Source organism: Phaenicophaeus curvirostris, chromosome 1 (genome assembly GCF_032191515.1).
Source record: "Phaenicophaeus curvirostris isolate KB17595 chromosome 1, BPBGC_Pcur_1.0, whole genome shotgun sequence".
Lineage (NCBI taxonomy): Eukaryota > Metazoa > Chordata > Aves > Cuculiformes > Cuculidae > Phaenicophaeus > Phaenicophaeus curvirostris.
The window spans coordinates 161,769,586-161,795,142 of record NC_091392.1 but is presented as its reverse complement, the minus strand read 5'-3'; the positions used below and the strand labels follow the sequence as shown (position 1 = coordinate 161,795,142).

At 41.2% G+C, this 25,557-nt stretch overlaps 1 protein-coding gene across 1 annotated transcript in view; it reads left to right on the top strand.

Annotated features, from left to right (window-relative positions):
* Positions 1-25,557, top strand: part of EFNB2 (ephrin B2) — a 46,227-nt gene continuing 20,670 nt past the window's right edge. Inside the window, exons 1-2 of the mRNA XM_069879400.1 lie at positions 1-884; positions 24,358-24,641. Coding sequence (XP_069735501.1) covers positions 754-884; positions 24,358-24,641 — 415 coding nt within the window. The 5' untranslated portion in view covers positions 1-753. The remainder of the gene's footprint in view (positions 885-24,357; positions 24,642-25,557) is intronic.

The following is a 25,557-nucleotide window of genomic DNA, read 5'->3' as shown; positions in this document are numbered from 1 at the left end:
TTACCTGCTCCTCCGGGTGTTTGCCGGTGACAAGGACAGTGGTGCCACCCCCGGGGACGCCGGAGCCCTGCGGATGCGCCTCCCCGGGACCCGGGGAGCTGACTCTCGGAGTGGATTTATTGACTCGCGATCGCTTCAGAGCTCCCCGAAACAACCCGGGCTGGTGCCTGTGCGGATTGCGAGCGGCAGGGAGCGGTGAGAGACACGCACGACGAGGAGCCTCCTGCTGCCGAAGCTGCGTCCCTTTCCTCCAACCCTTTTATTTCTCCCACCACCGTTTCTTTTTTTTTTTTTTTCACTCCTTTTCACGCGGGCCTTAGACACTGTGAACGTGTATGGCGCACTGGATCCAAATGGGAGTTGGCACTTTGAGCGGCATCTTCCAACGCAGCCGGGAGACCCCCAGTAAAAGGAAAGACTGAGGCGTTTGCGCTTTTTTTTTTTTCCCTGTTGTTGTTGTCGCTGCTGCTGTTACTTCGGAGGTAGCTTGGATCTGACCTCGCAGGAGAATTGCCTACATGCCAGTGGCATCCATGACTCAGTAGATCCGCCGGCTGCTCTTGCCAAGCGCATCGTCAACCCTTCGCGTGTGATTTTTTTTTTTATTATTATTTATTTTTATTTTTTTTTTAGTTCTTCCTTCCCAGCTGTTGGGATACCGGGCGCTCACCCTGCTGCTGCCGCTCAGGTGCGGGGGAGCCGCGCGGCGGAGTTGGCGAAACGCCGGGGGGGGACTCGGTGCCGCCCGCGACCATGGCAGCAGCGCGGAGGCGAGACGCCTCCGGCTGGAAGTACTGCTGGGGAGTCGCGATGGTTTTATGCAGAACCGCGCTGGCGAGGTCCATCGTTTTAGACCCCATATACTGGAATTCTTCCAACCCTAAGTAAGTTTCCAGCCCGCTCCCGCTGCCTGGAGGTGGGGGGGTGGGGGCGTGGGGATGGAGGGGGCGGATGGTGCCGCATCTTCGGCCACGGGGACGGGGGTCGCGGCGAGCGGCGGCTGCAGGACCCGGACTTCTCCCGGGGCGGGTGGTCCGCGTCCCGGGGGAGTCGCCCCGCCGCCGCTCGGTCCCGGGAGGGCGGGGGGAGCCCGGCGGAGCGGGGTCGGGCGAGGGGCGGCGGCGCGGGGCTGGAAGCCGCGGGGCTGGAAGCTGCGGGCGGGGAGCGGAGCCGCCGCCTCCTCGGGGCCGGGCTGCGCGGCCAGGAAGGGGTGATACTCTTCAACTTCTCCGTCTGCAGATGCAAACTCATCCCATTGACTCCAGCGAAGTTACATCTGCTTATAACAGGGCTAAATTTGGTTGTGGAGTTGATGGTATCGAGGCACATGTCAGTGAGTAATGAACTAAGCATTACCCATCACACAACCATTTAGTGTCATTCTTCATTAACAAACCCAGGCGAAAAAGTACATGCGTTCCCAGGACTTCACTATCAAAGCACACTCTTTAGTATAGAAGCATATCGTTTGAAATCCTTCTTTACTTAAAAGTACAAAACTATTGCTGTTGGGAAGAGGAATTTTTTGGAAAGTGTCTTTCTAAAGAGAAATCTGAGCCAAGTGATGGGAAACTATTTTAACTTCTTTTTGTCCCCTTTCATCTTTGACAAGCAAAATAGGTTTGCGTTCTTCTGTTGTGAAATCCTTTGAACTTTTCTGATTAAAGCCAGTATTTTTAAAATCACACCGGGAAGAAGTAATCAGTAATTAGTTTGGAGAGTTTTATACCAGAAACGGGTTAAAATATTTTTTCAACTCATGCTACATGTTCAGTTATGTACTTTTACAAGCAAACCATAGGCGCTGTGTTAATTGAATTTAGAATTTCCCATTAAGTCCAGTAAGAGCATGTTTTGTTTTCCCGGGGGACTTTTTAAAGGAAATGTTAAGTGGTGATGAGGCAAGAAGGACGGAGTATTTCCTCGATCAGGGATTAATTCTGCTTAGATGACAAGATCTCCAAGAGTCTGGTGAAGACTTTAAAGTTTGAATTAGAAGTAACATATCAAGTTTGTATGAAGTTGCCTTGCATTATTACAGTCATTATCTACCATTGTTCCCACTGAAGGAAAAACTGGCTGCATATTTCTGACAGTATTTTTCAATAATGGACATATTTGCTGTATCTGTAAGATTTTTTTATTATTTTTTTTTAGAAAAACTTTTATGATGTTCCTTTAAGAAAAGGAAACCAACAGGAATGGTGCGGACTGCTCAGTTCAGTGCTTTTATTCCCAGCATTGCGTGACAAATGATCATTTTATATATGCAGCAGGTGGGAAGCCAGTTAAAATAAACCAAAGTTTAGCTCCAGCCTCTGGCTCGGCACTTTTATGATGCTACACAGCTAAAGCTTTTCTTTGGCTTAAGAAAGGTACGACATAACATCTGATAATAAAGTGACCTGGCCGGTTATAAACCGGGCTTTATAATGCTATTTGAGTTCTCAAAAGCCAAAGGCTACGAGCCGGGTTTGCATTGCATTAGTGGGCCTGCTGTGCTGGTGGAAAAGGGGCTCGGCTCAGCCTCGGAGGAAGGGGAAGGCTTCTGCAGCCCCAGCCCTTGATGGGTTTACGCCTACAGAGGTCACTCTTCCAATGCATAAGAGCCCGCTGCTCTGGCCTCTCCTTTGCCAGCTCCAACCTGCTTTCCCTTTTTTCAACTTACCTTGATAGCTTTTATTAGCCATCAGTGAAATGAAAGTATCCAAGCAGCTGAATTCAACCTTATCCCATCTTACAGACCCCGGGGATATGCTTCCTTTATCAAATACAAGTTGTGTTTCCATTTGGCTAATTCTAAACTATTTGATTACAAAAAAGGTTTAAATGTTGTTAATGGTAGATCTAATGATAATATCTAATTACTTTTTCAACATAAATGCGTGCTTAAAAATAGGTTCTGCTGTTGATGTAATTGAGTTTTCTTGAGTGATTCATTGAGGCTTAATCACCACAGTGAAGAAGTACACTATTAAAATTAGTCTTTTCAATTGCTGGGGCTAGTGATTTATAGGCCACTTGGAGGCCCGGAGTTTGAGGAAGCTTACGAATGCATTACTGATATTGCTGCCGGTGAGGCAGCTCCACTTCTCTGAGCAGGATTTCTTACTAATTCTTGTCACAATTGTTTGCCTGAAGGATATTGAATAATTTTCCTTAGACGAGGTTGTCTTCGCTCAGGATTCAAGCTGAATGTTAGCTCCAGAAGTATGCTGCTAAATGGATCTTGGCATAGGATAATAATAACGCTCCTTTCTAGGTCTGAAATAATAACTATCTTTGGTGCTGGGTAATGTATTCAGGAAACCTATGCATTTAACTCTATTGAAAGCCTCAACGCATAAATCTACTGAACAAGTAGGCAATTAAATGCTGGGAGAAGTTGTTAGTCAGGTTAATATAAAGTATGAAATAATAAATTTTAGGTTAAGGTGAACATATAAACTGAATTGGCTTTGCACTGGAGTTTAGAGGTTATAATTTCTAGCAGGTGGCTGCGGTGGAGAGCATGCAGTAGCTGTTTAAATGCAGAGCTCCCTCACCTGTTTTCCCCTCTTTCCCTTTTCGGTGATCGGCTTTCATTGCCTCAGCCAGATCATGAGAGATGTGTTTAAGTGACACACCAAATAATTATACCTGTGACTTTATTGCTTGGGAGGTTAAACATCATTGTTGTAGATGGTTTTAGTAGACTTTAGACTTCTCATCTGAAGAACTATATATCTCATGGTCTTGAAAACACAGGAAAAATTACTCTGTAGACTTAACTCCTGTTGACACATTTTAATGGGGAACTTTCTGCCTGTGTTGTTTCTGCCAAGGTAAACAGTGTATATAGATAGCGTGGATTACCTCAGTTTCACCTCACTAAGGGCTCAGCACTGCCTCTTGCACACAGGACAGCACGTAGTGTTATGAGGTGCCTTTTAGTCAGACGGTAGAGAAATCTCATTCAAAAAAAACATTCCTTGTGTGTCTTAAGTGACGCTATTCCCCCAGTGCTATAGGCGGGTGAGCAGAGCAGTTCTGCTTAGTGACATGTGGAAGGTTATCCTTGCAAGTGGTGCTTAAGTTAAATTATAGAGCAGCTTTTCTCTCTGTCTGATAACCAGTTATGCATGGGATATTACACAGTCCACCTCTGAATGAATGCTAGCGTGTCAGAAACTGATAAAATAAACTACAATTGATGACCCTGTTAAATGGTCTATTCAGTAGCATATAGACTAGTCTGCTTCTCATTGTATCTGAAATTCTTATTTTTTTTAGGTAAACAAATGCACATTCACTACCCATTGAATAGCCCCTTGAACTATGCTCTGCAGTTTGCATTTGGGTTAATCTTGTCGGTTTTAATATAGAGGGGGAAAAAAGGAGAAAGCACCAGGGGTGGAATTGTTAGTGCTTTCACATCCACATTCCTCACATTTTGTCAGGATGATAAACTGTAGGTAATGGACAGCCCTTGTTTCACAGGACAGGCGAGCCAGCCGGAGCACAAAGAGCTTGCTAAAACGATATCTCGCAACATGTTTGGGAGCCTCTTGGCTAGACAAGAATTTATTTGGGAGTTCTGTGTCATGGAACTGCACTTTCTAACCTCAGCAATTACAGCTTCAAGCTGAAGGAATAGGAGTGGAAAGTTAAAATGATTTAAACACATGCTCCTAAATTGTACCCAAAACATAGCTGTTGACGCTTGGCATGCTAATATGAAGAGTGAGTGGTGGCTTCCAGTCCAGTTGATATCTCTAGCATTTGTAGCCAGGTCTCAGAAGCACGAGTGAATTAGCAAAATGAATTTAGAACAAACTGAAGGCCGAATTCCTGAGCTGATTATTTTCCCCAGCCTTTTATATGTGGAGTATAATTGCTATATTATTTATAGTAATTATCTTAAAGCATGTTATCTGTAAGCTGTGCTACGTTATTTTACTTCGTTTAATGAAGTAATTACGTTTAGAAAAGCTATGACTAAAAGTCAAGCTAAAAATCACTTAAATTCTCCCATCTTCCCACACACACCGGAATGCCTCCCTCTTTTTTTTTTTTTTTTTTCTTTCCTGTTTTATTGCGAGGATATCACATTGCTTTAGGCGTGACACTTGGGATCATCACAAATTAGGCCAAGGTTCCTGTAAAGGGGAGTCAACGGAGAACTTGAGGTGATTGCTATGACACACTGGCAGAGACAGGCCTTTCAGCCCTGCGCAGCAGCCAGAGCCAGGGTTGCTTTTTTTTGGTTTGTGTTTATTTTTTTCCTGTTATTGGAGTATCTGGTCTTCCAGTGTCGTGCAACCTGCCATACTTGAAATTGCTTGTTGCAAATGAGAAGAAAGTGCTCTTCTGAGAAAAAAATAGTGATTAAAATGTTATTCATGTGTTCTTAATGTCTGCCTGCCTTGGCTGCTGACATAAAGAAACCTGTTTTTCTGGTCATTTATCATACATCTACATGGATTTGCCTATGAGCTCACTCTTTGTGAGGTGTTGTGGAAACTTAAATAGGAATGTTCAACTGCTTGAAATATTTTGATTAAAATATGCAGTACCATAGAATATAGACGTTTCACTAGAACGCATTGTCTTGAGGGAGGGGAGTTTTTTTTGGGGGGTGGGAAGGGAGCAATGAGGGTGAAGGGTGGGGGGTGGTGTTGCTTGAAAAGCAGTGGAAGGGAGGATGGCAAATGGACAGTGTTAGAAGAGCTTGGAAAAACTCCTGTGGCTTCATTGTCTCTTTAAAGCCAGAGAACACAAAGACAAATGCAGTTCAGCCTTTCTCCCATGATGGAAAATGTAAACCGTTGACACAGCTCCCATGTTTAACTTGTTTAATTCTCATTTTAAATTCAGTACTATACCAGCCGTGTGAACTCTGAAGATTTCTTTAGTAATCCATTTTGTAGTTCCGAATCAAAAACAAAGTGAAAAGGTCTGACACAATTTGCTTTTATTTTTAGGCAAATCAACCCTGGTCATAGTTAATAAGGGGATTACAACCCAGACTAGGTCTTTACAGATGTAATGTAAATCAAGGGCAGAGTATAAAGAAACTGATCCCTTTTGATTGAAGTATGGTAAAAAGGCATAGAGAAACTAGCAGCAGTAATCTGATTGTATGGCAATAAAACCACCATTTTCTGTCTTTCAGATAAAAATAATGTGGTAAATCCATGCAGTTCATAAGATGTAAAGGCAGATAAAGGGTGATGCCATGGCAACATATAGATTAGCTTGATGTTAGAAATGACACGTCTCTGAAAGGGGTGTTAGAAACTAAGGGTCTTGCTCGGGGCTGTAAGGTATTATGTGAGAACCACACAAAACTTGGAGGCCAGGATTAGAAAGTATGAAAGGCCTACTTGTGGCTTGGGATGGTTAAAGCAGTAAAGAAAAGCTGCTCAGTTCTTGCTCATTGGTGGCTTATAGCATGGTAAAGATAGACTTCATTTACTGCTTTCTGCTGACATGGGACCGATTAAAAATTGAGATGGCTGCAGTCGTTAGGTGTAGGAGGTTTTCCTTTTTAACTCATGCCCTAGCAGCAACCTTTCTTCAGAATTAGCTGCACTTGAGGTTTGTTGCCTTAATCTGTTTGGGCTTTAGGTAGGAGCATGCTGGCAAGGAACAGAGAGCAGAGGGAATAGGTAGGATTGAGGCTATCTGGAAAGAAAACAGAGACCTTCTGATTTCAGCTGTGTTTCGGGCTGCGGTCTCCATCACACACTCCATGGGAGCAGCAAAGATAAACACGGTGCATTCTCTGTGCCTTAGCCAGGTGATACTCCAACATCTCTTGTGTTTCTCATCCTGCAGAAATACAAAAGAAATAAAACCCCACAAACAAACCAGCATCCATTCTTATTTAGCAAGAAAGCTGCAGATAACCGAATTGGTCTGGCTTAGTCTCTAGGTGGTATTTATTTCCCAAAGCCGGGTTGAAATCTAGAGAAGAACGAGATAAGCGTCTGCCTACCCACCCCCTTCTCAGCCCCAACTTGAAATTATTGGGATGAGTTTGCAGTCAGCCCCTTGAGTTTAGCCGGCAGACAATTTAGCCATTGTTTTGTCATTTATTTTAAGCGATCTGCAGCTGTGAAGGTAGTAAAATACTTGTAGTACAGCTACTGGGATTTTTTTTTTCTTGCTTTTTTCTCTTAAAAAGCCCTCCCAATAGTTAAGACTCTTTTCTACCCAGCTGACAACCGTAAACACCCACAACTTAAAGTCAGCATTACATTGCACATCGGGGGTACGATTCAAACGAGAAATATTTACTTTATTGCCTGCTCATTTGTCTGCTAAGTGGGAAAAGAAACCACTCTGCATTTGTTAGGCAGAGTCTAGACATAAGGGGGGAAAAAACACTGAAGCCTACAATAACAGTTGTGTCTTTCTTTAGTGGGAAGGAGCCTGGGATGAGCTCGGCAAAATGGAATTCATGCTGCTTGTTTGGCAGTGGCTTGGACACTTTTTAAGTTTTGGGTGGATTTTTTTTCCCCATTTTCTGGGGTATTTATAAAGATGTTAATTACATGCTTGAATTTATCATTCTCATCCTACCGCATAGTAAGCTGAAAAGCTTCACAATTCTGGCTGAAAATGGAACTCCAAGCCCCAAACTGTCAAACTGCTGATGCTGATGTGATTTAACAAATGAAAAATAAACAAGTGCATATAGGGAGCTGAACAGTTTGGCAGAATATACGGGGCCTGGAGTGCTCTGATACGTTTCCTCTCTTGCAGCTTAACCTTCACAAATCTATATCAAAAGATCCGATTCATTTGCTGAAATTCTCCAAAGCGCAGGGGCACCCTCATCTAATTTACAGGCCGGTCACATCCAAGCACCTTGCATTCTGCATTTGACAATGATTGCTAATGGGCCATTCAACTAAAGTATTTGCTTGTTAACGGGGAACAGAGCATGATAAATGTCCAGCAAGCTTGCGGCCTCCTTCAGCTTTTCAAATGCAGACTGGTGCATATTTATGGCAGGCAAATGACAAAGAGAGAAGCTGAATTACTCTGGCCTTATGCTTTCTGTTCGAACAAGGGTTAAAGTAATTAAAGAAATAATGCAAAGACCGATGTCCTTTGTTTGCCCACCATTATCCAACATTTAGCTTTCGAACCTGCCTGTCATGTCACATTTCAGAAATGTACCAGATAAGGCCTGGTAGGTTTGGCAGGACACAGAAAGGAGTGGGTAATTCTTTATGGAGGGCATCCTGGGTAGTGCATGCCAGGTCTCCCTGTTCTTATGCGGAATTCTCTGCAGGTTCCTCTCCTCTGAAATAGTTTTCACTGACACGCATTAACTCGAAGGTGTGTTTAAGACACAGAGGTTTGGCAATTTACACTTTGGTCCCCTAAGTGTGGAGAAAAAAACCAAACCAAACAAACAAAAAAAACCCAAACCCCAACCCAAACTCAAAACAGTGGAGAGACTTTGAGAAAATAAGCACGTTGCAGTCAATGTGTTTCTGGAAGCCAAGTATGAAAGCAAAATGGCAGAACAAAAAACCAGTTTTGCCGTTGCTCTTCTGCTCTCAAGGACAGCTGGATCTTCAAAACTGAAGCTGTAAACCATACACACACGAGTTCCCTCAGTTTTGTTTTTGTTTGCTTTTTTATTATTTTTTTCTTTTAAATTCACATTTAACCTTAGCCTGATTTTTGAAAGTCTTCAAGCAGACTTAAATGTAGAATTACAATACTTTTAAGTTCCGTTCTTGAAAATCTCATTTACTATTTTATATTTCTAGTTGTAAGTAGATAAACACATTCAAGGTTTCTGCCTTGCTCTTCAACTTCATGAAAATACCTTCAGTGATTTCCGTCTTACCTTCGCCTGCAAGGGCTTTTCATTATAATTGTGGGGGTTTCTTTTTCAGTATAGGCAAAATTTGAATTTTCTTCTAATGAGCAAAATAATATAATTTTACTTGAGGAAACAGAACAACTAGATTATTTCTTTTCCTGTTAACTGTGATGCAGAGGATTTTCCTTTGAAGTGATTATATACATTGTCAGAGAGAGGGAATAAGGGCAGGACCTCTATCTTTTTTGGCAATCCTGGCCAGCCAACACCCAGTGTTTATTGCGGTATCAGCATGGTAATTATAATGCAGTTGATTTAAACTTTGATGTAATAGTCTATGCTTTCTACTGGTTTTAAACGTAGGTTCCAAGCCAAAAAAGATAAAGGCTGGTGGAGGATTATGTTGCTAGGTGAATCATTCCTGATATATGGCACATACATAACCATAAGATGGGTTTTTCCACCTATAGTGTTCTTTTAAAATGTATTTAATGGCTAAAATGGGATTTACAAAACTTTTAGTAGGATTCGGACCTGTGTACGCTTGAAAGGATAATCAGGTTTTACACCTATCAACAGAAAATGAGAAGTTACATGGCTTGTCTTACATGGGAGGATAGGTTTGATGGTGGAGGGATGCATTAGGCTGAAAAATCTCTGATGCTGCAAGTTATTTCCCACTGTTAATGTTAGCTTCTGTTTGAATAGTGCGTTTACTTAGGTACCCAAACTAGACAATAACAGTAGGAAAGGTGAACAGTGCAGTGTAAATGCAAGTGCATGTTAAAGCTAATAAGAGGGATTTAAAATGTATTGTTATTAGTTAAAGCCCAGTTGCAATTGAATGTGATTTTATTTTTGATTGTGAGTTCTGCCAGACTTCAGCCTGTCAGAGCTGAGAAGACTCAAATCAAGTCCAGGCCTATTTCTGCAGCAAACGGGAATGCTGGCTCCTTGCCTGTGGATTCATTCAGGAAGGCCCATCTGGCTTTTGATGTTCTGCAAGTTTGAAGCAGTTTGTTTAAGGAACCTATGCAGCGAGCACTGGTGAAAGCACACATAACCGTGCTTCTGATTCTTTGAGTGGTGCATCGTGTCACATTTTCATTTTTGCTGGTGCTTGCCATCTGCTTACCTACTGCCTGAGCAGCAGTTGGTTTCTATACCTGACTGGATAAATGTATAAATTTGGATTTGGGAACATCTTGACTCCTTTTGAGGATTTGCAATCCCATAGCATTCACTGTCCACACTTCAGTTGCTTTCTTCACGTTTAATTAATTTCAGTTTAGTTCAGAAGCAGCCTAACTTAATCACTGCACAACACTTGACCTTTAGGTTTTTGGGGGTGTTCTTTTTCCAAAGTATTTCTAAGCTAGTTAGATTAGCTGAACAGGGAAGGTCGCATTGGCAGGCAAGATTACTAGAGACGATTTTTAGTGGTAATCATTGTTCCTCCTTCTTCTTCTTATCAGGCAGTTTCCAGGCACTTTTTGAAGTAAAACAAAAGCTATATCTTCATAAATTTATTGCTTATGGTGTGTGAGAGCAAGGCGAGCAAAATTTCTCTGTGTTTTTAGGGCCTGACTCAGGAAACCATCCTTACTCAGAAAAGCTCACATTAAGCGTGTGCTGAATGCTGAGTATTTTTGCTGAAGCGGGATGAATTTAAGCATGAGCTGTCTTGAACTAAGGCCAGAGTGAAAAGGTTTTTGGGGTTGGACAAATACAGATCTTTCTGAAGCTTTGTTACTTTTTCTTTTCTTGTATCGGAAAATGATCTCCAAAGCTACAGCCCTGTCTGCAGTTTAAACAAGTCTTACTTTTTGTGAAGTTTGCTGGCGGTCAGTGGGTTAAAATGGAGTGTCTGGAGCTCCTGTTGTCTCCAGCCGACTGCTGAACCCCTCTGATGATGGACTCTTCCACCCAGGGCAGGGATGTCCTATCTAGAGGTTTTTTAACAACTCTAATCTAGAGTTTTTTTAACAACTCTAATGTCACTTTTGTTTAATGTGAGAGGCTCAGACACGCAGATATTACTACTGCCTTGGAGGTTTCAGTGGCTGCCCAGTTTTATTCTGCCTCTGGAAGTCAGTCAAAATTCAGAAAAGTTTGTATTTAATTGAAGAATGTAGGATTTCTGTGTTCATGAGTGGCTAAAGTTTAATGTGAGAAGCAAGTTCAAACTGATTGTAGATCTCCCATTTGGATTTCTGTTGAATGTCATTTTCTCTTACCTGAAAACTGTCTTTATGTAACATAAAGACAAAAAAGGATGTGGTATAGGGCTGATAGAGAGTTGTAACTGAATTCTGAAAATCTCTGCATAACAATGATTTGCCAAAATAGATTTGGTTTGTTATACAATGCTGTTACTGGCATAACTTTCAGGAAAAGTTGTGGGCTAACAACTTGTTCTACTTCCAGTGTTTACTTATGCAGGCAAATGGTATGCAATAATAAATTTTCCAACAACTGCAAAGCAGCTGAATTTTTTTCTTTGAATTTGAGGTATAATCACCGATTATTAATGTCTCATCAAGTAACAAGACAGTCCCTGCCCTCTTTTATAGACTGCTTGGAGCATGTCTTGGAACAAGACTGTACAGGTGCGAACAAATTGTAGTTATGAGAAAGAAGATTACAAACAATGGTTGGTATCCTTGTATTGTGGCTACTATTAGATTTGTTCCTGTAACAGAAATGGTCCAGAAGGGCACAGAATAGCATAGTGAAAGAACAGTCTGGTTTTATTGTTTCTTTCTTGTGATTTATAGTGCCCTTTTTGAAAAGTAGTTCTTTGGCAAATGCCAGCTGCTTTCTGTTAGCTTTTTAAAAGCAAAGACTTTAGTGACTTGTATAAGAAGCACACATGGTTTGGGTTTGGGTTCCATGCTAACTACTGCACTGTATTTTTTCAACAAAGTGCCATCTTTCTTGGGTTTGGCACACCCCGCCTCTGGGAGCAGAAGTCAAGTAGAAGAGTAGTTTTGTGTTATGCTGAATTCATGGCACAGATTTTTTTTTTATTATTTTTTCAAATATCCAAACCATATAAACACCTGATTATCTTTGCTGCGAGAGCAAAGGACTACTTTAATATTCCCAGTAGCATATTTTGAACAATTCTTTAATTAAAACAATATTGGTCTCTTCCTGTATTTCATGGCCAGCAAATGAGAGAAAACACCACTGTTAATATCAAAGGGAGTCAGTTTTCATTACAGTTAATGGTTCAACTGTGCAATGCTGTAGGCAGTGAAATTTAATATTATTGTGACTTGTATTGTAATTGTAGGATGACAGAGGAAAATGGATTAAGTTTAAATATAAGTGTACATAGCAGAACATGGACTTTGTCAAATGGAAGTTGAGAGTTGGGGCAGGATGAGTCCCCCTCTGGCTCTGTCATAATGAGTTAGTATTTTGTAAATAACTGGCCACTATGCTGTGGATTTATTACCTTTTGTAGATACATATGGACACATGCAGACGTACATGGATTCTGTACTGACTGTAATTGCAGTGCAGAGTTGCAGAACGGGTTTGTGCCTCTAGGCTTGCAGGGGATTTGAATGTCTAGGCTTCTTGTCTTCACCTTTCATGAAAATATTCTTGCCTGCTAGTTTGTGAAGTAGTCTTCTGAAGGATACACCCATTCTTTCAGTTAAGGGATTGCTAACACATGAATGGCCTCAGACTGGAAAGCCCTTTGTCATTCTTTTATTCCTGATGAATAAAACCAAATTTAAGTTGCAGATGATCTTTGCTTTAGAAAATTGTGCTAGAGGGACAACTAGTCTTAATGAGCAATATCCCCTTCTTTCTCAGTTGCCCATATACATGCAGATTAAAATGGAACATGGTGATTTAAACCCATCCATTACTGATCTCTTTCATGGAAGATTAGGGACAATGAAAGCTAGATGTTCTATTTGTTTAGATTGTAGGCTTGTGGAAGATGTCCCTAAAGCACTGCCTGATGGTCTAGTACTGTGGAAACGTGTTGCCCTGCCGTTTTACCCCAGATCTTCACAGTGTTTTTCAGACGTTGTGTTCTTGTTGAAACCTGTTCTGATGTTAAAGTGCAAAAGGGGGCAGTAAAGTGCTATCCAAAAAAATATTTTTTTTTTAAGAGTATTTTTTTTGTGGCAAAACTTGCCTTTCTCAACAGGCTTACAGTCTCCCTCATTTAGAATAAAGATCACATGAATATCTTCTTTTTGAAAGGCTTACAAATGTCGCCAAAGTGTATCGTTAAATATTGTGGGAACAAAGTTTGCTGTGCTTATTTCCATGTTCTGTCCTTTAACCCAGTCCTGAAATATGTTATATATTTGGAAGGAATCGAAGGCAGGAAGCTTTCCTCAGATATATTTAGGACATAGTTATACGAAGCACTTCTGAAAGAATTCCAACTTTGCTCATCGTGTCTGGTTCTCATGTTGTGCATTACCAGCACCGTGTTTCTGGAAAAACAAAATGAAAAGAATGCTGAGGCTAGGGGTTTCTGCTTGAAGTACTAAAGTGTGTAGCGGTGGCATGGGTCAAGAGTTGGGCTCTCATCCAGACCCGCATGCATCATTTGTTAAGAGGTAACTAGAAAGAGCAGCTAATTACAATGCACCTACTGAGTGTTTTCTCTTTCAGAAATTCCTCAGAATAAGCCATTTATACAGATTGCCTGCTACTGCAGCCACTTGCAGTTTTCGAACTCTGTGTAGAAGCATGTTTCTGCAGAAATGCAATAAAAATGAGAATGTGCCTGTGTGTGTTTCCGTGCTTGTGCAAGAGAGAGAGAGAGCGTGCAATGATTTGAGGAGTGATTCCCTATTTGCTGAAGCTAAGTAAGTCTAGCACTATTGTGAGGGCTCATATTTCTGTGAATGCTGATGAAATGTTAATATAATACAGTTTAAAATAGAACATTGGTCATACCCATCCTTTTTTATTTCCTTAGTTAGAAGACTGTCCTGAAGCATATTAGCGGTTCTTTTGTGGTAATCAGAATTGATTTAGTAAATGGATCAGAATTCTCTAGTGCTTTAAGTACTTCTAGCAGAGCGGTAACTGCTTTCCACACAATAATACAAAAAGTTAATTGCTATTAATAGTGCTTTATGTGGAGGTCATGTATGAAAACTGAATATAAAATCTATAGTTTTAGAAAAAATTCCTTCGTCAACTTTAATAAAAAGTCAAATCATACATTTGTTCAGCATTTCAAGACTTGCCCATGTGGTAAATGTTCTAAGCCAGCTGCATGTTCTTGTGCAAAAACCCCAGATCTTATTTCCCATTGTAGAGGAAAAAGCAAACAGATAGGTGTTTGCTTTCAGAGCGTTTTTCTAAGGCAGAGAAACTGCATCCATTTTTGCATCCTGGATTTATGCTGAGGTTGGAGTGGTAAAGCACAAGTTGGTCTGAAGGTTTTAGTTATGTAAGTGGGTTTTTTTTGCCTTGTTCCGTCAGCAAGAGTCAAGCAGCAAGGGAAAGGGCAGCTTTCCAGCAAAACTAAACCATCTCTTGCAGGCAAAGGTGGTGTTCAGTTGAAAAAGATATGCTGTCTTGCAACAAAACCCTTCTGGCAGCTGTGCGCTGGAGGGGGATGAAGGCAGGGCGCTGCGTATGGTTGGCAGGGTGGGCCTGGGAGAGCGGACTCAGCACCTCCGGGATCATGGTCACCCTGAGATGCCATGACCCCCTGGACAGGAATTGCAGAGTCCAGGACTGGTGTAGCCCCAAGGGAGGGTCTGCACCGGTGTTTCCATGGAGTAAGATCACATACGTAACCTGGCACGTCAGAGCTTTCAAGGAACTAGATTTTCTCTTAGAGAGAGCTTCTCCAATAAAGGTGTTTGGTTCTGGGATGCAGATGACCATCTTTATATGGAAGGGTGAAAGGGGTACAGTTCTTGCCAAATATCGTGTCTTAGTGGCAGGTTTTGTGCTCTGTCAAGTTCAAGGCACTTTTAGGCTTGTGACTGTCGTATGCTGAGCAGAAGCGAAAAAGTGAGTGTGCCTCTGCAACAGCAGTAGTCACAAAAGTTATTTGGTGAAGGAAGGTCATGACACATCTTTCAAGGAGACAGGTCAGGGCGTTTTGTGACGTGTTTGAAGAGGGATGGTGTATGTGGGTGTGTCTCTGTACAGTGGGAGCTCTGTGTCTTTAGGACTGTGATATGATGGTACAATTTGACTGTCACGTCATGCAGGTCCATGCAAAAAAATGTTTTATTTGGGGAGAATTGTATGCACTATCAGCCTATCCTTATTGTATGCCTTTCTTGTATTTTAAATGCTTTCTGAAAGTATTTTGCAAAAGGTAGTGTGATGAATTAATAAATAAAACAGCTAAAAATACATAGATGCCCCTTAAAATTCTGAGAAACATAATTATGCAGAATCATTCTTGTGTAGCTTATTAAGATTTCAGTGGTAAACATATTGCATTGTCTTGCCCTGCTGAAGTCGGGTGAAGTTTTGCAACTGATTTCACTAAGAATAGTCTAGGAAGAGGCAACAAGAACAGCATGCATTTGCATGGCTACTTGAGACACACAGAATCTCAAAACCACAGAATCACTAGGTTGGAAAAGACCCACAGGATCATAGAGTCCAACCATTCCTATCAAACACTAAACCATGCCCCTTAGCACTTCATCCACCCGTGCCTTAAACACCTCCAGGGAAGGTGACTCAACCACCTCCCTGGGCAGCCTGTTCCAGTGCCCAATCACCCTTTCTGTGAAAAATTTTTTCCTAATGTCCAGTCTAAACCTCCCCTGGCGGAGCTTGAGGCCGTTCCCTCTTGTCCTGTCCCCTGTCACTTGGGAGAAGAGGCCAGCTCCCTCCTCTCTACAACCCCTTTTCAGGTAGAGCAATGAGGTCTCCCCTCAGCCTTCTTTCCTCCAGGCTAAACAACCCTAGTTCCCTCAGCCGCTCCTCGCTCCTTGTAAGACCTGCTCTCCAGCCCCCTCACCGGCTTTGTTGCTCTTCTCTGGACTCGCTCCAGAGCCTCAACATCCTTCTTGTGGTGAGGGGCCCAGAACTGAACACAGGATTCGAGGAGCGGTCTCACCAGTGCTGAGTACAGTGGGAGAATAACCTCCCTGGACCTGCTGGTCACGCCGTTTCTGATCCAAGCCAAGATGCCATTGGCCTTCTTTGCCACCTGGGCACACTGCTGGCTCATGTTCAGTCGCTGTCAACCAACACCCCCAGGTCCCTCTCCTCCAGGCAGCTTTCCAGCCAGATTTCTCCTAGTCTGTAGCACTGCATAGGGTTGTTGTGCCCCAAGTGCAGGACCCGGCATTTGGCCTTGTTAAACCTCATCCCATTGGACTCTGCCCAGCGGTCCAGCCTGTTCAGATCCCTTTGCAGAGCCTCCCTACCCTCCAGCAGATCAACACTTCCACCCAGCTTAGTGTCGTCTGCAAACTTGCTAAGGGTGCACTCGATGCCTTCATCCAGGTCATTGATAAAGACACTGAACAGGGCTGGACCCAGCACTGAGCCCTGGGGAACCCCACTTGTCACTGGCCTCCAGCTGGATTTCTCACCATTTCCCACCACTCTCTGGGCCCGGCCATCCAACCAGTTTTCCACCCAGGAGAGTGTGCGCCTGTCCAGCCAGAGGCTGACAGTTTCTCAAGCAGAATGCTGTGAGAAACTGTGTCAAAGGCTTTACTGAAGTCCAAGAAGATCATATCCACAGGCTTTCCCTCATCCAGTAGGCGGGTCACTGTCATAGAAGGCGATCAGGTTAGTTAGGCAAGACCTGCCTTTTGTGAACCCATGTTGACTGGGCCTGATCACCTGGTTCTCTTGCATGTGCTTCATGATGGCACTTAAGATCACCTGTTCCATGACTTTTCCCAGCACTGAGGTCAGACTGACAGGCCTGTAGTTCCCTGGATCCTCCCTGTGACTACTCTTCTTGTAGGTGGGCACCACATCAGCCAGCCTCCAATCAAGTGGAACTTCCCCAGGCTTCCAGGACTGTTGGAAGATGATGGAAAGGGGTTTGACAAGCACATCTGCCAGCTCCTTCAATACTCTTGGGTGGATCCCATCCGGCCCCATAGACTTGTGGGTGTCTAGCTGGGCAAGCAAGTCTCTAACCGCCTCCTCTTGGATCATGAGAGCTTTGTTCTGCTCCTCTAACTCCTGGGTGTGTACACAGAGGGAACAACTTTCTTTACAATTAAAGACTGAGGCAAAGAAGGCATTAAGTACCTCAGTCTTGTCCTCATCCTTTGTCACAGTTGTTCCATTTGTATCCCAATAGGGACTGAATATTCTCACTGGTTCTCCTTTTATTGTTAATGTATTTATAGAAAGATTTTTTGTTATCTTTCACAGATTTGGCCAATCTGGTTTCTAGTTGGGCCTTACCCCTACTGATTTTTTCTCTGCATGATCTCACTTCCTCTCTGTATTCCACCCAAGATGCCTGTCCCTTCTTCCAAAGCTCATAAACATTCCTCTTCTTTTTTACATCCCTCAAGATCTCCCTACTCAACCAAGCTGGTTTTTTATCCCGCCGGCTCCTTTTCCAGAACATGGGGATGGCTTTCGCCTGAGCTGCTAGGATTTCCTTTTTGAGGAGCACCTAGCCCTCGTGGGCTCCCTTGCCCTTAAGGACTGTCTCCCATGGGACTTTGCCAACCAGCCTTCTAAACAGTCTATAGTCTGCCCTCTGGAAGTTTAATGTGACTGTTCTGCTAGTCCTCCAACCGTCACATCCCCCACAAGGCCTTCTCTGTACACGAACAGCAGGTCCAGGAGGGCGCCTTCCCTTGTTGGGTCACTCACCAGCTGGGTGAGGAAGTTGTCTTCCACGCACTCCAGGAACCTCCTAGACCGCTTCCTTTCTGCTGCATTGTACTTCCAGCAGACATCCAGAAGATTGAAGTCTCCCACAAGGACAAGAGGTAGCAATCTTGAGACGACTCCCAGTTGTTCATAGAAGAGCTCATCAGCTGCCTCTTCTTGGCTGGGTGGTCTATAACAGAATCCCATCTCAATATCTGCCTTCTTGTGGGCTCCTCTGATCTAAACCCACAGGCACTCGATCCTGTCATCAGCATAATCAAGCTCTAGGCTATCGAAGCTCTCTCTAACATAGAGGGCTACCCTGCCACCTCTCCTACCCTTCCTATCCCGCCTGAAGAGTTTATACCCCACCATAGCTGCAGTCCAGTTATACAAGTCATCCCACCACGTTTCTGTGATGGCAGCTATGTGGTAGTCTCCTTGCCCAGGGCGGTGGTTCAAACAAAATAAGCTCTCGAGCATTCCTTTGTTTCAGTACACTGCAAGCATTCCTGCCCCTGTAGTCCCAAAGAAGATTGAGTCCTTTGGAGATAAGAAGGAAGGAGGACAAGGAGGTACTTCAGACCCTAGGATGGAGATGAGCTACAGTTTCAAGGGACTGTTCCAAAGCCTTTCTGTGCTTGCTGCAGGTTTTATTGCAGGAGAGTGTGAACGCTGAAAAGAAGTTCTTCCCTTCCAATGAAAATGATAAATAGAAGAGCTGCAGCTTTAGAAACTTGTGTTATGGTGTTTTACAATCTGACTTTGTATAATGTAGTACTTATCATTAAAGATCTTAAGGGATGGCCAGGAATATACTTGGATTTTTTTTATTTATTTGTTTGAATTCCATTTAGCTTTTTACCCTGCAAGGCCTATTACTGCAAGTAACTATTGCTTACATGAATAGTTTCATTAACTGCATGGAAAAGTATTATGTATAAATAAAGGTCAGAATATTAAGCTTCTCAAAATTTATTTAAATTCAAAGCCATGCCTGTTTAGCACGTTCTGTAAAACTTTGGTATAGTATTAAAGTACTTAATAATTATTACTGCAGTGGCAAAGAAAAGTAGCTTCCAAAACTAACTTACAAGAATTGTGATTATATGAAATACTGTACAACTTTTGTTTTCAAAGTTTCATTTGTCTGTCATATTGCGGTGTCGAACTATGGTAATTTTTCTTATGGAGACTTCACATAAGTGTAGTACCTTTCTTTTTAACTAAATTCCTTACCCATTTTGAAACAGAGATTCAACATTAATCTTTTTTTTGATGAAGCTGTTTTTTCTGTTTGTTTCATAGCATTTTCTGATCCTCTTCCCATTGAATTCACATTTACTTAATCCATTTAAACAAGAGTGAGATCAGTCCTATAAAATCCCTACTTCTACAAAAAAATCATTTTAGGCTTATGGCTGAGTGTATTCCTTATATCCACATAGCATATCTTTTCATACGGTGTTGAATATGACAGAAACTAAAGCTTTTTTTTTTTATTTTAAGTTCAAAGCCTTCAGGAATCAATAAACTGGTTTTCATCTCATTCAGCAGGCTGTGATTAGCCCACTGCTACTTGATTGACATCACTAGGACCTTTTCCTGTAACTTTTATTTGCTTTGCATCAAGCTGGTTAGACTCTTTCCTTGCTTAAATATTTCTCCTGTTGACAAAATGATATTAAAAATATGAATATTGTTATTTGCTCAAAAACCATGTGATGAAGATGTATACAATTAATAACTGTTCTTTTTAAACAGTAAGGACTTGTATGTGGAATTCTATTTTGTATTCTGTTTCAGTTTTCACTTCTACAAGTAACGGAGTCCCATACTGTGTTATTAGTATTCATGACATTTCCTTAATAAAACTTTTCAGTGAATAACTTTATAGTCAGACTGGTAGTTAAACTTCATAAAGTTAAGCGGCTAGGATTCCTGAACAGAGGGTTTCGGGCTGCATTTTAAGAAGTGTCTTGATTGTTCACGTTTTTAGGGTTATTTTTGTTACATTAATTTAAAGCTAACTGCCTACACCAATTAGTTCAGGTAAGGTATTAAAGCACAGAAATTCGGCAATGTTTCCTTAGTTAAATATACAAGACTTTTAACAAGCAGTAACATGCTTTCTAAAATTGCAAAATTTTACTTTGTAATTACTAGGTTAGAGTTAAAATAAAGTGTGCATGTATATATTTATAATGTGTGTGTGTTTAGTTTTGTAAGGTGGGAGAAAAGTGACAACACATTTGTTACATCAGTCAGTACTGATTAAAATCTCTTTAAGAATTTATTTCTCTAAGAATTTTATCTGTTGATAATTCTACAGTTTCAGAAATGTCTGTAGTAAGGAATAGCAGAATATTCTCAGTGAAAATAGTGCTGACAGGTAAAGTTCTTATTTTTTTTAGAATGTGCTATTATGAAATTAGACAGTTTTGAGTGGTTATCATTAAGGAAAACTTCGTAATCTTTTTACAGTTGAATATGTTAAGTTTCTGTAAATGAGAAATAGATTCTTAAGAAATTAGAAGCTGTGAATAATTTAAGTTTTATTTCTTGTAAAATTTCAAAATCAAATTTAACTTCAACTTCTCTGGGATTTCTTTGACCAGTGAGGGTACATGAGTGCCAGTGCCAGGTCTTAAAATAAGCATGGCATAGAAAATCATTGTAACATTGATGGGAGTGGGGAATGGACTACACTGTTGCTATTTTCTGCACGTCATGTGAATTTTTGGCCTAATGTAATACTTGCTTTTAAAAAGGTTTGGGAACTCTGCATGTTGCTGTTATTTGATAAGCTGCATGACTAGTTGGACGCGTGGGAGGGATTCATATCCATGAGCTTTGCACAGATGTCAAATGTCACCTACAAAACACCAGTATTGGACTGACAGAAATAATGGCCTCTGTATCCAAAAGCACCAGACAGAAAGTTCATGAATTTCGTTGTACAGCTTTTACTGTACTTAATATACTTTCCTGTGGTTTCTCACAGTAAGTACTAGGATTATTAATTGTGAGAAAGATTCTTCGAATGCTCTAGCCTCACTATATCTGACTGCTGACAGAAATAAGTTGTGAAACAAGCTGAGCTTTTCTCCTCAGTTTCTCTTGATGTACAGGGGTCTATATTGGTATGTCAAGTTAGCTTCTTATAGGAAGCAATGGTTACAGTGCTGTTACTATCCTGACTGCTCAAGGAGTGTGTCAGTGGGCCAAGCAACCATTGGAGTAACACAGTCTCTTTGGCATCAGTGACAGGATTCTGAAAACCTCATGCTTCATCCTTATTATAGTTTGGGGGGAAGCTTTTTAATTAGTTGAAGGCACATTCCATTCAGACTTCTAAAGCCAGTTTATTAACTTTATTTTTATAGATGCCATCCTGCAAACATTTCGTAAGTGTTGATGCTATCCCAGAATGTTTAAAGCTACATCAACAGTAGCAGAAATAAAGATATATTATTAATCCTGAAGTTTTTGTTAACCTTTACCAAGGCTGAATGTATATTATCTTTTTTTTTTTTTTAGATACAACATTTTCAAAAATAGGATCATAGACCAGTAATCCTAATCCTCCTGACATCTAATAAATAGCTTCACAAAAATTTACTTAGCAAATCATTTATATAAAGCCTTTATGAAAATATAGTAGCAAAAGTATTACACAAATGCAAGGGTAATAATCATTCCTACTTCTAATTGGCCACTGTAAATTTTTTGGTCAAACTGAAATGCATGAGGTGAAACGTTTTTATTGTCTCCATCCGTATTTGTTCTTTATTGTTGTAATAAAATAAGGAAAGTAAAATGGAAAAATACCTTTCTCACAAAGGTCATGGTCAAAACCTCAAACTGGAAAAAAATTCAATGTAATCAAGTTCTCAGATTAATCCCTTCATTTTCAGCCTTTTTTCTTTCATAAACTCATCAGCATTAGATCCTACAAGTTCAGAAACTCAAGTGAAAAGAGATTTGCTGAGTTTAGTTCTCAAACTGTAGAGACTTCAGAGCCATAGAGAGAATATTCCCCTGCCATAAAGTCTAACGAGTGTGTCTGTTTAAAGCCCTTGTAAAATGTGTTTTAGCTGTCTGTTGGGGGTGGTTCTGTCCTTTACTTTTTATAGGGCAATTCCTGGCTACTTAACCAAGGCACACAAGTGTACTTTCTGGTAGCTGTTTCTGAGGATTGCCTGGCACGCTATCTCTGAACCCATCGTGTTTGCACTCAGAGTTTGCATGGAGAATGCGTATTGCTGCACTTCATTACATGCACATATATACACACACAAAAAATTCTAAAATGGGAATCAGTGTTTTCTTGCTTTTCATGGCAGCTTTTAGGTCATGTTATTGATATGACAGAGGAGCACATGTCTAACTATGAACTTATTTATTATGCATGAGAATCTGAAGTGATTAATTTAAAAACAAAGATCCATTCCTGTGAAATGTCATGTGTTTCATATTACACATTCCCATTACGTGAATAAGAATTACTGGCAAGAAGAAATATTTGCAGCGGTGGGATCATACAGTGACCAGCCTTTTTCCTGGTATTCAAATGGGAGAATATGAATTATTTTCATCTTTCTGGTACAACACTGCTACACAGGAGTCAAGTTAAATGGGACTGTCGTCAGATGAAGTGGTAGAGTCAGTCACAGGTGGCAGAGATTAGCTCAGAAACTCTGTCCCTTTGACCGGTTGGCCATGATCCCTGAGAAGAGCCTGAGCCAACATCCATGCTGCTCCCTTGGGAACATTTGCTGGCTGGGGTCTTCCACTCCCCATTTTCTTGGTGCCCTTGCAGAACTGGCCTCTCCCTCACTGTCCCTCAACAAGCTTGTGACTCTGAGGAGGATGCATTTCCACTTTTCCATTTGTTTCATCATTTCTGCTTTTTGGAAGTGGTAGTCACCTCATCCCTATGGCGTGTCCGAGAGCTAGAGCAAGAGGCGCAACTTCATCCTGTCTCCAGTGCACCTCTGTTTGAACAGCCGTGGCCAAGCCTAGTTTCTGTAGACTGGAAATTACACTGCACAACACAAAAGAACACAGTGATTTATACATCAACAGTCGCTTTTGTCACCATAACATTTCATTGTTCTTTTTCCCTAAATCTGTAATTACATGTCTTTGTCCTGCTATGTGCTGCTTCACAACAAATATAATTCTTACACAAGCGTTGTGAGTGAAAATAATCCTGCTCAATTAGCGCAGATCATAAACTCACATTGTGTGGGAGCAAGCAGTTGTAAATGACGGATTCAAAATTTGGGGCGTTGCATCATCCTTTTCTCTAATTTAGTAAGTACTCTCCCAGTACTACTGTGTGCTGGTGGGCTCCCTTAGCCAAGCTAGAGGCTGGAGGTCACTGACGCCTACAGCTTTGTTCTGTTTGGGCCTTAGTACTCAATTAAAGTTTTCAGGAAGGCTGCCTGTGAATAAGCTAGATTTACTACATGTGCTATTTAAACACTTGTGGAAGGGTGTTCATTAGGCAGCAATTGTTTCAGTTGGTTTTTCTAAGGCCGTTTCTCCATTAAAGAAGACCTTTGGAAAAGGCTGGCAGGCAGGAGAAAGGGGAAAGAAAGTCAGGCTTTTAGGTCTGTGCATTTGAGGATGTTGAGTCATTGGCTGTAGTTCTAAAACACGCACTTCTTGGCCTTAATTGGAACAAATATATCTTAAGGAGAAAAAAAGAAAAGAAACAAACAAACCTGCTGTGGCTTTTGTCCTTGTGAGAACAAGGTCCCACATTTTGTGAATGAATCGGTACTGTAAGTAATTATTTATGTTTTTTCCTTTGTGAAGAAGTGGTGAAGTTTACCTATTAACACCAGTAGGAAGGATACAATATTGAGTCTAGCCCCAAACATGAAAGCTCACTGCCAGTTTGTGCAAGAGTTCTTCATCTATACGGAGGCAAAAGCACATTCATGTTTCACTTGTACCACAAGAAAAAAAAAACCAAAAAAAAAGAGCTAAAATAATGATGGTAATAGTGGAATTTATAAAGACAAGGAATCATTGTAGTGTAGTGGTCGTGCTCTTTTGAAGAGTGTTTTATCAGAAACATGTGTGGTCTTTTGATCAAGTAGATCTCTGTCCACCTCAGGTCTGTAAGCGTGTTCCTGATGAGTGAATGATATTTCTTTGTGTTATACCAGGAACCTCAATCAGCATCTTAATATGTTGTTAACTCTTAAAGTTTAAGATGTTTCTTTTCCCACATGGCTGCTCAGGAGAGTTGAAAGATTATTCTTGTAATTCTCCCATGTCCAAAATTAGAAAAATATGTGCAAGAATAGCAGAAATGTTACCAAAGCAGAAAAACAGGATTGTAGCCCATCAGATGTTGTACTAGCTGCTGTAAATGACCAAATGTAAAAGAAAAAACAACGCCTGCCAGAGACGAAAAACGTACTAGAGTTCCCAAAACTGGGATAAGAACTGTAATACTCAAACCATCTGTAATTTCCAGGATCTAAATAAACATATTGTTGATACTAAATTGAGTCAGGCCCAAAATATTAATATCCGATTTGCTTACACTCCCATTTTGGTTTTGGAAACTGTGTGTTTGTTCCTTTCTGTCCGCTGAAATTGCTACTTTTCTGGATGAGATTTTATCAAGTGTCTCACATTTTCCCTTTTTCTCTCTCTCTATTTTCCCCCCCCTCCTTTTTTTTCTGTTTTAGATTCCTTCCTGGACAAGGATTGGTACTATATCCACAGATAGGAGACAAACTGGATATTATATGCCCAAAGGTGGACTCTAAAACTGTTGGCCAGTATGAATATTATAAGGTCTACATGGTTGATAAAGACCAAGCAGATAGCTGTGCTATTAAAAAGGACAATACACCTCTACTCAACTGTGCCAAGCCAGATCAAGATGTTAAGTTTACCATCAAGTTTCAAGAGTTCAGTCCTAATCTCTGGGGCCTGGAATTTCAGAAGAACAAAGATTATTACGTCATATGTAAGTTCAAAATATCAGTTATTCATTATTTTAAATGTAGTTGTGAGTTCTTTTGTGTGTTGTTTGGTACATTATAAGCAAACTTAAGTATGTGAAGGGGTTTGTATTTTTTTCCCTGGAGAATATTTTCTTGCTGGCATATTTTTGACATTATTCCTAACTTCCATGGGACCTCTGTCTCTGTTCCTTGGTTTGTGTAAACCAAATCAGGTTGTATTTCCATGCTTCCCAAGGGCTTTTCCTTTTGTGCACAATATCATGTCCTGTATCCACATTGAAAAATTGGGTACAGCTAAAGCATGTTATGTTTCCTGCTCATAGCTGTGGTGATGTGCCATGCTATTGCCCTTGCCCTTGAGTTCTCTTACACCAGGAGTAGGAATAAGGTGGACCAGCCATTCTGAGCTGAGGCATCCTACGTGACATGGCTGGCCATTACTCCAAGTAGTCCAGGGATTGTTGCAGTGATCATTTGGCCGCTTCGGTGCCAACTTTGATAATGTGATTATCCCAGAAGGTTTACTGGTGGGCTCTAGTTGAGCATGCCTGCCTGTAATACTGTGTCCATGCAGTAGCTAGGAGACTTCTTGGGCAAAACCTAGACTAGCATGATCTTGAGTATCCTCCTTTTTCATGATCTTGGACTTGTAAAAAGAATGTGTGTGAAAAAGGCCTGTGTCCAACAATATAAGCTTCGTATGAGTTTTAGTCTGATCAGGGGTTTATGACTGAAAGCAAGTTTGGAGGTAACTGCTGTGTTTAGTGATTCAAATTACTTATGATGCGTAAAATTAATGACGTGAATTAAGAGTTAGCATAAACTGATTTACATTGTTTTAAGTTTTTTCATTGTAATACCATGACCTGTGGATCTCATTTAGCCCCATGGGGACTTATGAATTCTCAAGCAAGGATC